The following is a 15,213-nucleotide window of genomic DNA, read 5'->3' on the forward strand; positions in this document are numbered from 1 at the left end:
GATTTTTATTTATTTGAAAGGCAGAGTTACGGGTGGGTGGGGGAGCAGGGATTTTTTTTTTTTTTTCTGCTGGTTCACTCCCCAAATGGCCACAATGGCCGGGGCTAGGCCGGGCCATAGCCAGGAGCCAGAAGCTTCATTTGGGTCTCCCGTATGGGCGCAGGGGCCCAAGGATTTGGGCCATCTTCTGCTGCTTTCCCAGGTACATTAGCAAGGAGCCAGATGGGAATTGAGGCAGCCGAGACACGAACTGGTACCCATATGGGATGCCGGCATCACAGGCAGCAGCTTAACCCACTACATCACAATGCTAGCCCCAGGAAAGGTATAAATTGCTATTAAATAAATGCTGTTCTGATGTGATCCCACTGCCAATCATTAATGGTAGCTTCAAATTCTTTGCTACTTCTAGATAAAGATGGAGGATAATTGTACCCCTACTCCACTGAGTCTAGGTTGACCTCAGTGACTTATTTGACCAATAATTTGCAAGAGAACTGATGTCCTGGGATTTATGACACTAGGTTATATGAAAATTTGGGCCTTGAAGCTTCTACCAGTACCTTTGGGGAATCCAGCTTCCATGCTATGAGAGACCACATGCCACTGCTTGCATCAAAGACCCAGCTAAGAACCTAGCCAAGAGCCAGCATCAGCCCAGGCACTGGACATGTGAGTGAAGCAGCCCTCTTAGCAGGTGGTCCTCCCAGCCCCAGCTGCTACCAAGCAGGTCAGAGACAAAATGCCCACTTGTGCCCTTTCTGAATGCCTAATCCATAAAATCATGAACCAAATAAAATGGTTGTTTTAATATACCAAGTTTTGGGGTAGTCTGTTATGCAGCAGATTTAAAAAAAAAAATTGTCATGCAGCATCACTACTGGTCTAGGATTTATAAGACTGCCTTCTTCACTATCATTTATAAGAATGGCAAATACACAGAATCCAAGGTTCGCCCGATGTCCAGTGACAGCTCTGCCCAGAAAATGGATTAATGGGATGTGAAGCAGACATATCAAATGACTGAGTACCCTGAATCAATCATACTAATAGAATTGCAGGCCAACAAAAGTCACCTGAAATTTATCCAAGGCAAAAGCTATAGCATCTATTTGGGTTGTACAAGTCATAGAATTAGGCTACTTGGAAAATCACACACATTTTTTTTCACTCAGTGATCTCCACAGGCAAGAAAATAATTTATTACACTATTTAAAAAACATGAGTGGGATTTAGAAATGCAATGTACAATTCTATTACAAAGATAAAAAGATCCAACTACTAAATAATGATGGCATGTAATACTAGGAATTTCTGAAATTATTCTCAGTCAGATGCTACCAGAATGGAAAACAATCCTAGATACTCTGCTTCTATAGAACACGCTTTTGTACGCACAAAGAAATTCTATTATGAAAACAAAAGCTCCCGAAAAGGAGCAGGCATTTTGATCACCCTTGGTACGACTATCACTTCTTCAAGCAGTCACGTCAGGCCCTACAAAGGAGAGCCTTCTGGGAAAGCTGCACACTCGGTTAAGAGTGCTCCTCCTCCATCTCCTCCCACCACCTGAGTCAACTCATGTCTGGATTTCCAAAACAATATGTCAGTGGAGCTGAGGGAAGGAGCGAGGGTAATACAAACAGAACAAAGTTTGGTAGTTCAAATGCTTTCAAGGATCCATTTTTCATAGAAACTGCTACCTTAGAGTATGTCTAATCATATTTCATCACCCATAGTTTTCATAATATGAATTCACACTCACCACTGGACCACCATTTTTAAAAATCAACAAAAGGAAATAACAACTCAAGAAAACATCCTAAGGACATAACAATGTGAAAAGGATGAAAATGCTTGTAAGAGAAAAATATCATACTCCAACTTTGTACGTACATATTTGCCAGAAAAGTAATTCATTAGCAGTAACAAATGTGAAACCGTAACAAGAGAAACCAAAGTGTCAACACTTATATCACTGGAGGCTATAGGGGTGTATGTATTTTTCAAAAGAGCACTCCAGAACTTAATTAGAGAAAAATTTATTACCCTCCAATGAGAATATTTAGCAAAACATTTCCGTCGCATAGAAATCTTTTCTTCAGCAGCAGTAATTCATTAACTTGTGAAGACCAAGTCTGAACGCATAGGCAGCCCTATTCCTTCACTGCATCACATTTCCAAAACTGCTTCAAAGGCACAAGGAGCTGGCAATGAATGCCCTCCAAAGCGGATGTGATGACATGTGAGTTATGTGGCTCTGACAATCAATAAAATGAATGTTAAGAAAGAATTTAAGGGCCGGCACCGCGGCTCACTAGGCTAATCCTCCGCCTGCAGCACCGGCACAATGGGTTCTAGTCCCGGTTGGGGCACCGGATTCTGTCCCGGTTGCCCCTCTTCCAGTCTAGCTCTCTGCTGTGGCCCGAGAGTGAAGTGGAGGATGGCCCAAGTGCTTGGGCCCTGCACCCGCATGGGAGACCAGGAGAAGCACCTGGGTCTTGGCTTCCGATCAGCGCAGTGCACCAGCCACAGCGGCCATTGGGGGATGAACCAACGGAAAAGGGAAGACCTTTCTCTCTGTCTCTCTCTCTCTCTCTCTCTCTCACTGTCCACTCCTCCTGTCAAAAAAAGAAAAAAAGAAGAAGAAGAAGGAATTTAAGAAGCCGAGGACATAAATCCTGTTCTTTTTGTTTAAGTGAGAACATTAGCAGTTACAATAATTCCACCTCTAGGAGCCATGATTTGCATGCCATATTCAAAAGAACAGGAGGGTACTATGGTTTGGATAAGGTTGTAGGGTATGCCCCATGGGTTCATGTGCTTGGCAGCCTGGCCTGTAGGGCAGTTTGGGGAGGTGGTGGGGCTTAGTGGAGGCAACTAGGTTATTGGAGGCATCACCTTCAGAAAAGATTAATGAAGTCCTCAAGGGGTCCCAGGTGGCTCCCCAGAAAGTCAGAGTAAACCTGGCCCCTGAATCTCTCTGGCTGCCTATCCCCCGTGTGATCTCTTACATGTGCTCTGCAATGACGCCACCTGCTACATGCAATTTAGCCAGGAGCCCTTCATCAGAGCTGAGCAGATGCCGGCACCTTGTGATACAATCTCCAGAACTGTGAGCTAAATAAACTTCTTTTCTTTATAAAGTACCCAGCCTCAGCTATTTTGTGATAGCAACAGAAAATGGACTAAGTCAGAAGGTGTTTTGGCTAATAATGAAATCAAGTTGGGCTAAATGTCCAACTTCACATCACTAAGTTTCTTGCATCTTCTGTATAACCAAGAAATTCAACCCTGACTCTGATCTAACACAAAAAGCACAGCTGGCAGGGGAAACAAATGCATTTCAAATCACCTCTTTAAATCATTCATCTGCTCATGACGTGGACATAAGCCTGTCGCCACAGCACACAGGACTTACCTTTCCCATGCAAAATGATTCCACCTCAGAAAAAAGTCCTTTAACCATACACAGATACATAAAGAGAACCCTAAGGAACATAGACATTTAATCATAGTGTTCCTTTCGGAGTCCCAAATATGAAAAAAAATTAACAAATTTAAACATCAAATGATTTCATTTCATCAAGTAATTTTTTTTTTCAACTTCAAGAACTGCGGTGATCATCCGGTCCATTGATGCATCTGCACAGCAAGTAATCACCATGAAGTCTGACATCTTTAAGTCAGGCACTGTCCTAGATGCCAAGGGTAAAGGAGGTCGTTAAGGCAGCTCTGCTTCTCAAGGAGCTCACAGCAAGGGGAAGGGTAACTCACTGGTCAAGTAACAAACAAGTCCAACAAGTGCAGAGGATAATTTCAGAGTGTCAGAGTGCTGCAGGGGAAGCAAACAAGATGACGTGACCAGAAGTGTCTCAGAGGGGCTAATTCAGGCTCCTGAGGTAGGCCTCCTGGAAGAAGCCTGCCACCAGCTCGGCCAGAAGGGACTAACTAGCAGAGCAAACCCAGGGACAGGGCACAGTGGAAAGGGGAGCGGCCAGAACTAAGGTTGCAAAGCAGCCTCTGACTCGGCCCCTCGCAGAGACTAAGAAGGCCCAAGAGGGCTGGAGCCCAGGGTCAAGGAGAGAAAACGGTGGATGAGACTGGAGAAGGGCAGAGCCTGGGGATTACAGTCCTGGCAGGCTCTAGGGAACAGCTCTGATTTTATTCTCACCACAACCGGAAGCCAATAGAGGGGGTGTGAAGCAGAGGATTGTAATGATATCTGCTGCGTAGTTTTAAAAAGCTGCTCCTGTTGCTGTGTGGAAAGTCCACTGAAGGAGAGCATATGCGGAGGTGACTGCAGTACTTGAGGGAAGGGAAGAAGATGAGTGGGCAGATTCCGAGAATGCTGTGGAATGGGCACTGCAAGGCGGGGTAGGTGCAGCAAAAGAGGAAGCAAGACAGAACACAGGTGTGCAGCTAGAACAACTGCAAAAAAGAGTGGTGCCATTGGAGATACAGCAGACCTAGGGTGGAGGGAAGGGAAAGCGGAAATCAAGATTTCTAGTTGGGTGAGCGCCTTTGTTTCAGAGATAAAAATGTGTTGTAACGAGCATGTGAAGGACTTAACCAAAGACACAGGACTGGTAGCTGGAGAGCTGGAATCCAGATTTCTTTTAATTAAGAGTATTGAGATTTCCAGATTAAATAGTTTCCAGTCGTGCTATTACTAATTATTCACACAAAAGCTCCACATGATTTCAAGACAAATGAGCATTAAAACTCAAAAAATATATGAATCAATATATGTGATGAAATTTCACAACACTACACATGTGCATACACACACACACAAGTGGATGTAAAAATTATCTCAATAAGATCTTGAGTTACTACCATTGTGCCAATGTCAATTTCGTAGTTTTGACAACATACTATGTGAGATATTAGCATTGGTGAAAGCTGAGTAAAGGATACCTGGGTACTCTCTGTACTATTTGTGCAACTTCTTGTCTTAAATTCTTTCAAACTTAAAAGCCATTAAAAAAATTTATGCAAGGACACAGAACAAGTGAGAGTCAAAATTTGAGATCAACTGATTTCTAGTTATTTGACCATAATTTGACCATAATCTTTATTCAATTTTTTATATATTATACTTAACTGTTTTTCATCTTGTTCTTTTCTCTTTTTTTTTTTTTAGATATATTTATTTATTTGAAAGTCAGAGTTACACAAAGAGAGAGAGAGGTCTTCCATCCACTGGTTCACTCCCCAAGTGTCTGCAACAGCCAGAGCTGCGCCAATGTGAAGCCAGGAGCCAGGAACTTCCTCTGGGTCTCCCACGTGGATGCAGGGGCCCAAGGACTTGGGCCATCTTCTACTGCTTTCCCAGGTCATAGCAGAGAGCTGGATCGGAAGGGAGCAGCTGGGACTTGAACCAGCACCCATATGGGATGCTGGCACTGCAGACAGCGGATTTACCTGATATGCCACACTGCAGGCCCCCAAAATGTTCTTTAAATTAGACAGACCTTAAGGAAACAGGCATTTAGCCAGACAGCTAAGAGGTCTGCATCCCACATCAAAGTGCCTGGGTTTGGTTTCCAAGTCTGGCTCCTAACTCCAGCTCCCCATCAATGGAGACCCTGGAAGGCAACAGTGATGACTCAATAAATTGGGTTCCTGCCACCCATGTGGGAGACCTGAATTTTGGTATCCTGATTCCAGCTCCTGGTTCCAGCCCCAGCCCTACTCCAATCATTCTGAGCATTTGGGGAATACACTGGCAAATGAAAGTAGTCTCTCTTAAATAAATTAAAATTATTTTAAATAAAAAAGACCTTTAGGGGCTGGCACTGTGGTGCAGCAGGTCAACGTCCTGGCTTGAAGCACCGGCATCCCATGTGGGCGCCAGTTCAAGACCCGGCTGCTCCTCTTCCAATCCAACTCTCTGATGTGACCTGGGAGAGCAGTGGAGGATGGCCCAAGTCCTTGGGCCCCTGCACCCGCGTGGTCAACCAGAAGAAGCTCCTGTCTCCTGACTTCGGATCGGCGCAGCTCTGGCCGTTGCGGCCATCTGGGGAGTGAACCATTAGACAGAAGACCTCTCTCTCTCTCTGCCTCTCCTCTCTCTGTGTAACTCTTTCAAATAAATAAATAAATCTTTAAAAAAAAAAAAAAAGACCTCTAAAAATGCATGACACCTAATTGGCATCTGGCTTTTTTTTAAAGATTTATTTATTTATTTGAAAGGCAGAGTTACAGAGAAAAAGCAGGAGAGACAGAGAGATTGATCTTCCATCTGCTGTTCATTCCCCAAATGGCTGCAACAATTAGGACTAGGCCAGGTCAAAGCCAGAAGCCTGAAACTCCACCAGGTCTACCATGTGGGTGGGAGGGGCTGAAGCACTTGGGCCATCTTCTGCTGAGTGCCCAGGAACACCAGCAGGAAGCTAAATGGTAAGCAGAGCAGCCAGGACTGAAACCAGCACCCATATGGGATGCCAACTTTGCAGGCGGCAGCTTAACCCACTGCACCACTACATCAGCTTCAGTACCTATTTTCTATGGAGGACAAAGAAAATATATCTTTTTGTCCCTTTTGTAGGATATCAAAGTTGTTGGGTAGATCTGCCTTTTCCTACAGTAGTCAGCAATGTGTGAACCAAAGTCTTCATTTGGTTGGCTCTGGGAAGCTATATTAGGTGTGAAACACTGTTCTAGAACAATTAAAATGTCTGTGCTTTCATTTCCTGAATGGGTTGAACAAAACAATTTAAATGATTTAAGCCATTTGTGAAATGAATTGGAATGGAACTTAACAAAAAGGTGATTCTGTCCAATTTAACCAAGACTACTGCTCTCCAACAGTCCTGCAAAGAACTACTAATACTGGTCAAAAGCAGGCAGCTGCACAGGTATACAGATTAGAGGTGGTAGGAGAGTGTGAACAGTGCTCCAGGAAGCCTACGGCTGCAGAGCTGAACACTACATGACACACAGTCACCTTCGGATGCCACTTAGTACCTAGCATTCTCAGTTCCATGCAAAACATGGCACTATCAGGACTAGCAGCCACACCACCCTGAAGCCAACTCAGGTTGGATTTTCCTAGTTGAGAGGAGAAATGAAATTAAAGTCTCTGTGTCAACTGAGATCTGGGGGAATCTGGTGGCTGTGGGCAATTGGTGAGGTTGACACCCTGGCAGACGGGAAGCTGGAGAGATGGCTTTCTCTGTCACTAGGCCAGTACCCTTACACTCAAGGCTAACTTCCTTGCCCTCTTAAGGCTAAAATCAAAGCTCAGGCATTAAGATCATCTATCAGCTCACCTTCTCCCCCTTACCTGTCTCTGCCTCTTCTTTGAAACACATCAATTATTCATAAGAACCAAAGGATGCATTTGCTTTCCTTACCTCATAAAATCCACCCATCCAAGAGCCTAATTTGTAAGAGGTCCTGTGATGGCAGTGGCAGATGTAAACAAAACATGGTCCCTGACTTAAAGAGTTGGCAATCAGTGGAGAAAGGGAGCTAAGGAAGAAGTAGGTAAGTTTGTAAGTAGCTGTAATAAAAAATGGAGAAAGATTCCCCACAAAAATCTATGGAAGTTCAAAGAAGAAAGAAGATATTCCCAGTTGGGAAGAATATTAAAAGGCTTTTAGGGGGCTAGCACTGTGGCATAGCAGGTAAAGCTGCTGCCTGTAGTGCTGGCATCCCTCGTGGGCGCCGGTTCAAGTCCCAGCTGCTCCACTTCCAATCCAGCTCTCTGCTATGGCCTGGGAAAGCAGTAGAAGATGGCCCAAGTCCTTGGGTCCCTGTATCCATGTGGGAGACCCAGAAGAAGCTCCTGGTTCCTGGCTTCAGATTGGCATAGCTCCAGCCAATTAGGGAGTGCACCAGCGGATGGAAGACACTCCCCCCCACCCCCCGTGCCTCTCCTTCTCTCTCTGTGTAACTCTGACTTTCAAATAAATAAATACATCTTTAAAAAAAAAAGACTTTTAGAAGAATCTGGAATTGGGCTCTTCTGTGGTTTGGATATGGTTTGTGTCCCCCAAAGATTCATGTGATTGGTTCTCAGGGTGACAGTTTTGGGAGCTGCTGTGGTGGGGACCTTTTGAGAGGTCCATGGGTCATTTGGGGTACACCTACAACAAAGATAAAGATAGTTCTCATGGGCCTCCTTGGTAGTTCTCAAGGGGAACTACCTGGCTCCTCCATCTCTCTGCTTCCTGGCTCAAGATGGGATCCTTCCTCCTCCCACTCCACCATCTACCAGGCATAAGAACCTGCACTGTGTGGCCGGCGCCGTGGCTTAACAGGCTAATCCTCCGCCTTGCGGCACCGGCACACCGGGTTCTACGGATTCTATCCCGGTTGCCCCTCTTCCAGGCCAGCTCTCTGCTATGGCCCGGGAAGGCAGTGGAGGATGGCCCAAGTGCTTGGGTCCTGCACCCGCATGGGAGACCAGGAGAAGCACCTGGCTCCTGGCTTTGGATCAGCATGATGTGCTGGCCGCAGCGGCCATTGGAAGGTGAACCAATGGCAAAAAGGAAGACCTTTCTCTCTGCCTCTCTCTCACTATCCACTCTGCCTGTCAAAAATAAATAAATAAATAAATAAATAAATAAAAAAGAACCTGCACTGTGCCTGAACTCAACTCCAAAACCCTAAGCTAAAGAGTTAAAGGTTGAGCCACTGCTTGGGATGTCGGCAGTTTCTTTAAGTCCCAGTTGTTCCTCTTCTGATCCAACTTCCTGCTAATACATCTGGGAAGGAAGTGGAAGATGGCCAAGTATCTGGGCCTACACCACCCAAATGGGAGACCTGGACACAGTTCTGGGCTCCTGGCTTCAGTCTGGCCCAGAACCTGGCTGATGCAGCCATTTGTGGAATGAACCAGCAGATGGAAGATTTCTCTCTCTCTCTTTGCCTCTCTCTTTCTCTCTTTTTCTCTCTTTCTCTCTAATTCGAACCTTCAAATAAATAAATCTTTCAATAAGCCTCTTTATGTCATAAGAAGTCTGTGCCAGGTATTTCATTATTGTGACTAATTCAGGCCCTGAAGAATGGCTAAGATCTTGAGAAACAGACTGGAGGAAGGTAAGTAGAAAATGGAACTATAGCCAAAGAAAGAGCTCAAGCAAATGCATGTCGAAGAGATGTTACAGCATGATTATTCCAGGAGACGAAGGCTCATGGCTCCTCCCTCCTCCTCCAAAGACAGGTCCAGATTTGGGCACTCTTCTCTTTTCCCAAGAACAGCAAATGCTACACTTCACTAATTGGATCATACTCCCAGGAAATTAGAATTTTTAAAGAGCTAAAAAGCCATGGTTTCCTAGGGACTCTCTTTTTTTCCCAGAGAGCCAAAGAATTAGGGTTTGATCAGGTCTGTTCTCGCTAGGGGACAGCATGGCCAGCCTCCTTTTCACTTTAGCTGTCTTCAGGTCTTTCTCTGCATCTCCCTTCTACTCTGATAGCACTACTCCCACAAGGGGCAAGATGGTTGGCACTCCAGCACCCATTTAGGACCATGATGTGGACCACGGAAGATGTATGCTAAGCATGGCAAAGCGTAACAACAGGAGTTTTGGTCTCTAGTGTCTGTGTAGTCACACCAACTCTGGACTCTGAGGACTCAACAGACTTTCCTGTATATGTGCACAGAAAGGAGGAAGAGGAGGAATGGGAGAAGATAGAAGAGGAGGAAAAGGAAGTTACACCTATCCTGTTTAAATCACTGTTATTTAAGTTTTCTGCTAAATGTTGCCAAATCTAAATCCTAATTGATTTAAATAATTGTGCCTAAATTACAGAGACCCTGAATAAATGTAAAAATGTCTGAAATTAATTTTGTAGACAATGAGGACAATTTGGGTATTTTTATAAGAAAAAAAAAACAGTATTATTTGAGTACTTAGCATGTGTCCCATAGTTCTAGATCCCTGCCCTCTAGAAAATTTATCTATAGAAAAAACATTCCAAGTAGGGAAGCATAGGTGCTTGGAAGTGTGTAATAAGAGGACTTAAACCAGGGTTGGCATTATGGCACAGTGGGCTAATTCATTGTGTATGGGGCTTAATCCAGTTTAGGAAATGTGGGAAGGCTTTCAGAGGGAAAAGTCACTTAACCTAAACCCTAAAGGAGAAGCTGGAGTTAGTATGGCAAAGAGGGAAGTCAGCATTCACACCATGGACAAAGACTGAGGGAAACAAACAGCGACACAGCAGATTAAAACAAAAATGAAAGAAGTCCAGATGGGCTGGTGCTCTGTGAGGGGCTCTCCAGAGAACGCATAAGATGCTACTGGATGTTAGCCAGGGGCCACGGGAGATAGGAGCACAGCTGCAGCTTCAGAAGACAAATCAAGCAGCTTTTCTGGACAGGCAGAACAGTTACAAAGTAGTCTGAGAAAGTAATGGAGCCTAGTGAGAGGCAGGTACTCAATGCAAAAAACAGTAAAGACATTCGTGAGAGTACCGAACTCAAGGGGAAGGGCTGGATTTAGCAGGGGAAAGTCACTGCACTTGCAACATAACAAGCTTTAGCATTCCGGCGAGGCATTCTGAGATGTCTGGGAGGAAGTACCCAGCATCTCATGTCTGGACTGACTTCCTCCCTAGCCATCCATGCCTTTACCTCCCTTACAACCCAGGTTCACTCCAGAAGTACTCCCCAATTTCCCCTCCTCCCCATGGAGATCACTCATTCACGGGAGAACTCCATTCTCGGGTGTATCTTTGTAGGCTGCTGTCAAACATTCAGAAATTCACATGTACATCACCCATCTCTCACCACACAGACTACACACTCCTTGAAGGACAAGGCCACTCACTTTTACTTCTGATGTAATCCTTTTTGATGCAGTGGGCCTTTTAGAGTACACAGCTCTCTGTGAGCACTCAAAATGTCAAAAGATTCCTTTGGGAATTGAGAAACCTAACAGAGCTACACTTTTGGATAACAGAAAGAGCACAATGACTGTCTCAGGGAAGGAAGAAATTCTTACTCTTGCTTAGCATTACTGGTTTTGAGTCTCAGTGACAAATGATTTCCTTCAAAAGTGGTGAAAACAAAGACAAGGATGTAGAGTTATAAAAATACCTGATGAATGGGAACAAAAGGCAAATGCTCCGTGTGCGGCAAACCTTGCTGAACTCTTTTTGCGGTTAGCACTTAAATGCTGACATTATCTCACAGCCCCCACACTTAAAAATCTTGAGACTAAACCATGAATAAGTACACAGGATAAGCTGAAATTAAATCCTCCTGTGAATGTGCACAGAACAAAGGCATCTCCTCTGTCTGGTTTACCTAATTCTTTTCCTCTTCTACACAAGTTTAGGAATGAATGAAAAGGTTCAGTGGCCCTGGTATAACAAATCTCTTCTGGCAAAATTTAATTCAAAGGAATGGCAAAGATCTCAACAGACTTTTAGCCCAGAAAGTTTACCCTGTAGAAAGGTTTCCCCAGTTTTGACTCTCAAAACAGTTTTAAGAGTTAAAGACTAGCTTTATCTCAGCACTCTGGTAGGCATCAGAAAAAAAAAAGTAGAAGCAAAGTGATTCCAGTCATCAGAAAAAGTTAAAGCTTTTTCGGAAAAACACAAAGTCCCCTACTGGCCTTTCTCACTCTGTTGCAGGGGTAGACAGACTTTTCTGTAAAGGACCAGATAATAAATAAATTAGGGTGTGAGTCATTAGGTCTCTACTGCTGGTGCAGGATGAGCCAAAGACAAGTGATAAATAAACATGGCTAGGCCGGCGCCGTGGCTCAACAGGCTAATCCTCCGCCTTGCGGCGCCGGCACACCAGGTTCTAGTCCCGGTCAGGGCACCGGATTCTGTCCCAGTTGCCCCTCTTCCAGGCCAGCTCTCTGCTGTGGCCAGGGAGTGCAGTGGAGGATGGCCCAAGTGCTTGGGCCCTGCACCCGCATGGGAGACCAGGAGGAGGCACCTGGCTCCTGCCTTTGGATCAGCACGGTGCGCCGGCTGTAGCATACTGGCTGCGGTGGCCATTGGAGGGTGAACCAATGGCAAAAGGAAGACTTTTCTCTCTGTCTCTCTCACTATCCACTCTGACTGTTACACACACACATACACACACACAAAATAAATAAATAAATAAACATGGCTATGTTCCAGTAAAACTGTACAGACTTTGAAATCTGAATTCCATGTGATTTTCAGACATCATGAAATCTTTTTTGTTTTCCAACCATTTAAAAATCTAAAAACTATTCTTAATTCATAGGTCACACAAAAACAGGTAGTGGGCCAGAGCTGGTCCATGGACCTTACTTTACCAATCCCTGCACTACAACAATGCCGCCAAGATATGAACTTAACCAAAGGTCACTGCTGCAAGTGGCAGAAGTCAAGTGCCACAGCTTGAGCAGTGACCCACTGTGTTTAGATGGGGGAGCATCTGCCTGAGACATCCTTCAGGGATTGACAACAGGGGAGAGCCAGCTGACATCTGGGCAACTGCAACAGCAAGGATGAACAGCAGCCTCTCACTGTGTCCTTCAAATCCTCAGGGAGCAGCATGAAGAGGGAGGGAAAAGGCAGAGGTGAGGCAAGAGCGAAATATGGCAATGGTTGATGACCTACTAGAAACCAAGGAACATTAAAAAATACTGCCTGTGCTTACACAGCATTTCACGTCTTAAAAGATTCATAGTGGGTAAAGCTATTGCCAGCAGTACTGGCATCTCATACGGGTACTGGTTCATGTCCCGGCTGTTCCACTTCCAATCCAGTTCTCTGCTAATGTGCCTGGGAAAGCAGCAGAGGATGGCCCAGGTGCTTGGGCCCCTGTACCCATGTGGGTGACCCGGAAAAGCTCCTGTCTCCTGGCTTCAAATCAGCCCAGCTCTGACCGTTGTGGCCATCTGGGGAGTGAACCAGCAGATGGAAGACCTTTCTCTCTGTCTCTCCCTTTCTCTCTCTCCGTAACTCTACCTCTCAAATAAATTCATTTTTTAAAAAAAAGATTCATTCACATATTCTCTTGTTTAATCTTAACAACTGGACATGAGTAAGAGGTACCTCTTTTGCACATGAAGGAAGTAAAATTCAGAGGGAAAAGAAAACAAAATGACCCATTTAACAATACACAGCAAAACCAACCAACAACAGCAACAACAAAAGCCCAGTTAACACCACTCAGGATAGTCCAAATGTTTACAGAGCATTTTCACAAAATGGAATGTGAGTGTGGCTCTGGGCTGGGTCTGAGCTTCCCCATCTGAAAAGCAGAAACAATAGTACCTACCACATACTACTGACAAGTGTAAGCACTTAAAAGGGCCTGCTGGCAATAAGTACTCAATAAATGGGGGTCACTGTCATCTGAGAGTCCACAAATGGAACCCATTCACCGACCCATGAGACGCATCCTCCCACTATGTCAATCTGCACCGCTGTACAAACCAAGTGTCTGACAGTCATCCTAGCACCCTCACTTTCCTTCACTCTACACATCAATCAGGCAGTAAGACCTTCCAATCCCGTGCTCCTCAACCTTTTTCTTATTACTGTCTCCCCTCCTTTTCCCCTCATTTGCATCTCCTTCCATGACATTTTTAAATTTAAAAAAATTTTTAAAGTTCTATTTCTTTATTTTCATTGCATATGGAAGGCAGACAGGCAGAGAGATCTTCCAGTCCCTGGTTTACTTCCCCAGATGACCACAACAGCTAGGACTGGCCAGGCCAGCAGCTGGGAACTCAGTCTGGGTCTCCCACATGGGGAGCAGGGACCACGTAGTTGAGCCATCACCTGCTGCGTCCCAGAGTGCACATCACCAAGAAGCTGAAACAGGAAGCAGAGGTGAGACTCAAACCCAAGCACTCTAATTTGGGAAGCAGGCACCCCAAGCAGCATCTTAACCACTGTGCCAAATGCCCAGCCCCAACCTCCCATGAAATCTTCCTACCATTCATCTGTATGTATGTTAATGGACAGTAATTCTTTAGAAGACCACAAGCCATTGCATTCTCTTAGGTATTTGCACACACCCCCTCCTAACCATCTCTGAACCAGTTTTCTTCCTTTAGCACCACATCACCCCCATTGAGAACACAAGTTCTAATCCTTCCTCCTAAATATCCCTCAATCCCATTCCTCTTCTTTCTGTTCTTAGGCCAGTGCCTTGCCCTCACAGCTTTTCATCTCGATTACTCTGCCAGCTTCCCAACCTGGGCTCCTTGCCCCTATCGCTGCCGTCTTTCCAACCATACTCCACCAGAATGATCTTTCTGAATGCAACTATAATGATGTCCATCCCATTTTCAGTTCATCAATTGTGTTTATAACCTGTTGGGCCTTCACTTGGCACCCAGGCCCCCACTGGGCAGCCCTGGGTCTGAATCTCCATCCTTGGTTGCCACCACCTGCACCCTATGCTACTAGGCATGAGATGCACACCACAACTGTCGCCACTGCCTACATGCACTGGCAACTTATTTTTTTTTTAATATGTTTATTTATTTGAGAGGTAGAGCTACAGACAGTGAGAGGCAGAGACAGAGAGAAAGGTCTTCCTTCCGTTGGTTCACTCCCCAAATGGCCGCCTCAGCCGGAGCTACACCAATCCAAAGCCAAGAGCCAGGTGCTTCTTCCTGGTCTCCCATGCGGGTGCAGGGGCCCAAGGACTTGGGCCATCTTCTACTGCTTTCCCAGGCCACAGCAGAGAGCTAGATTGGAAGAGGAGCAGCCAGGACTAGAACCGGCATCCCATATGGGATGTGCCGCAGGCAGAGGATTAACCTACTGCACCGTGGCACAGGCCCCACACTGGCAACTTTCTACCACCTTCCTAAAGAACTCCTACTTGCCCTTCAACATTCAACAAAAATTGTACATATATTCTTTAAAGACTTCCCCAACCCTGTCTTCCCACAAAGTAGAGTCACTACTGTCCTTTTCATATCTCTTTGTCTCAACTCCTCAGCCCCATTTAAAGATAACAACGATGAACATTCATGGACTGTTTTAGCATATGCCCAGCTCTGTTCTAAGCGCTGAACCTGTATTACTTCAATTACTTGGAGCACCTTCGGGGCAGGGATTCTACCTCCTTACTTTCTGTACCTGTTTAACTCCTGGCACTTAGCAAACACTCAATGAAGGCTGGATTGAAGCAAGGAGCAAAATGTCGGGGTTTCACAGGCTGTGCTGTTCCCGCTGACTTCCATAGCCTCTCCTGCTTCCTATGGTAATTGCGGTGCTGAACTGGGTAATAAGGAGTGAGGGGAA

General features: G+C 45.3%; 1 protein-coding gene across 2 annotated transcripts in view; it reads right to left on the bottom strand.

Moving 5' to 3' along the window:
* The window catches only part of CRADD (CASP2 and RIPK1 domain containing adaptor with death domain), a 212,254-nt gene that overhangs the window by 163,198 nt on the left and 33,843 nt on the right, over positions 1-15,213 (bottom strand). Inside the window, exon 4 of one of the 2 annotated variants that reach the window (XM_062203123.1) lies at positions 1,931-2,621. The exons of the other annotated variant lie outside the window; for it this stretch is intronic. Within the exon in view, the coding sequence (XP_062059107.1) occupies positions 2,323-2,621 (299 nt within the window). The 3' untranslated portion in view covers positions 1,931-2,322. Of the gene's footprint in view, positions 1-1,930; positions 2,622-15,213 lie in introns of those variants that run through there. 2 annotated transcript variants of the gene reach the window in all.

Source organism: Lepus europaeus, chromosome 10 (genome assembly GCF_033115175.1).
Source record: "Lepus europaeus isolate LE1 chromosome 10, mLepTim1.pri, whole genome shotgun sequence".
Lineage (NCBI taxonomy): Eukaryota > Metazoa > Chordata > Mammalia > Lagomorpha > Leporidae > Lepus > Lepus europaeus.